Source organism: Haplochromis burtoni, unplaced genomic scaffold (assembly GCF_018398535.1).
Source record: "Haplochromis burtoni strain Fernald_Lab_line unplaced genomic scaffold, NCSU_Asbu1 Contig_6974, whole genome shotgun sequence".
Lineage (NCBI taxonomy): Eukaryota > Metazoa > Chordata > Actinopteri > Cichliformes > Cichlidae > Haplochromis > Haplochromis burtoni.
In genome coordinates this window covers 1-1,110 of record NW_024589331.1, presented here as the reverse complement: position 1 = coordinate 1,110, position 1,110 = coordinate 1, and the positions used below count along the sequence as shown (strand labels likewise).

Sequence of the window (1,110 nt, the reverse complement as noted above, 5' to 3'; positions counted from 1 at the left end):
CCCCTGTGCTACTCATGTCAGTGCAGGGAGAACTCTTAGAGAGGCCAGGATTGAAAAAGGGGTGGTGGAGAACCTCCGAGGGTGTTATGCGCTGGTTTGGATCCAATGCTAACATCTCTTTGATTAGGCTGACAAATACATTTTGGATTTTTTCCCAACACCCCCTTATCTTCAGTAGTTGTTCAAGGTCATCGAGGCACTTAAGTTTTATGCATCGAGTGTCCTTGGACTGACAACCTGTCTCATCTTGAAATTGTCTTTCGGTCTTAAATGTCCAGCGTTGTCCGTTGTAGTTGTCTTTTATGAAATAGTTATCAGTGTAAAAGCCAGAGTCTAAAACATGATCTGGTGGCTGTCCCTGGGTCTGTATGATGAATTTCAAAACATCATAATCATTTCTCCCAGGGTAGAAAGGAAACCCTGTAGCAAGCTCCACAGCTACCAGCCCCAGGGACCACATGTCTATTGCTTCATTAAATAGACTACCAATCATAACCTCAGGTGCTTTATAACCAACCGTCCCCACACAGTCACCAGGAATCACTGTAGATGCGGGACATGCAAAACCAAAGTCTGTAAGTTTGACTTTGATGGGACACTCATAGCGGTCCACAACCATTATGTTTCCAGGTTTGAGGTCAGCATGCACTATTCCCAAAGAACCCAGGTGGGACAGGGCATTTGCGAGCTGAAATAACACTGGCCTGATTTCTGTTACTGGGAGAACCCGGTTCCTCCGGTACCGCATGTACTGCCACAGGCTTTCATCGAGGAGTTCAAAATTTAAGCAGATGCGGTCACCGTCGATGAAAAAGTCATTCCATTTAACAATGTTGCATCTATCTGCATCCAAGCCTCGCAGCTTCTCCAGTATGTAAATTTCCATTTTCGCCTGTTGCAGAATTTCAGGGTCGCTCTTGTTGACTTTAATAGCAACGACTTTGTTGGTTTTTGTATTGCAACATTTGGTTACAATACCAAAGCCCCCTTCTTCAAGGAAACCCTCGACCTTGTAGTGACCTCCCAAAAGGGTCCCTTTACATATTTCAAGATGATTTGAGGTGAAAGTCATCTTGACTGAAATGTGTTTGTTTGCTCAGTGAATTGGTG

At 44.4% G+C, this 1,110-nt stretch overlaps 1 protein-coding gene across 1 annotated transcript; it reads right to left on the bottom strand.

The window, feature by feature from the left end:
* Window positions 1–4: 4 nt before the first annotated feature.
* LOC102307242 (homeodomain-interacting protein kinase 2-like) lies at window positions 5–1,104 on the bottom strand (the record flags this gene model as incomplete). The annotated part of the gene is made up of 1 exon (XM_005953672.1): window positions 5–1,104. A coding segment is annotated over exon 1 (1,068 nt), but the record flags the coding sequence as incomplete, so codon positions are not given.
* Window positions 1,105–1,110: the final 6 nt, after the last annotated feature.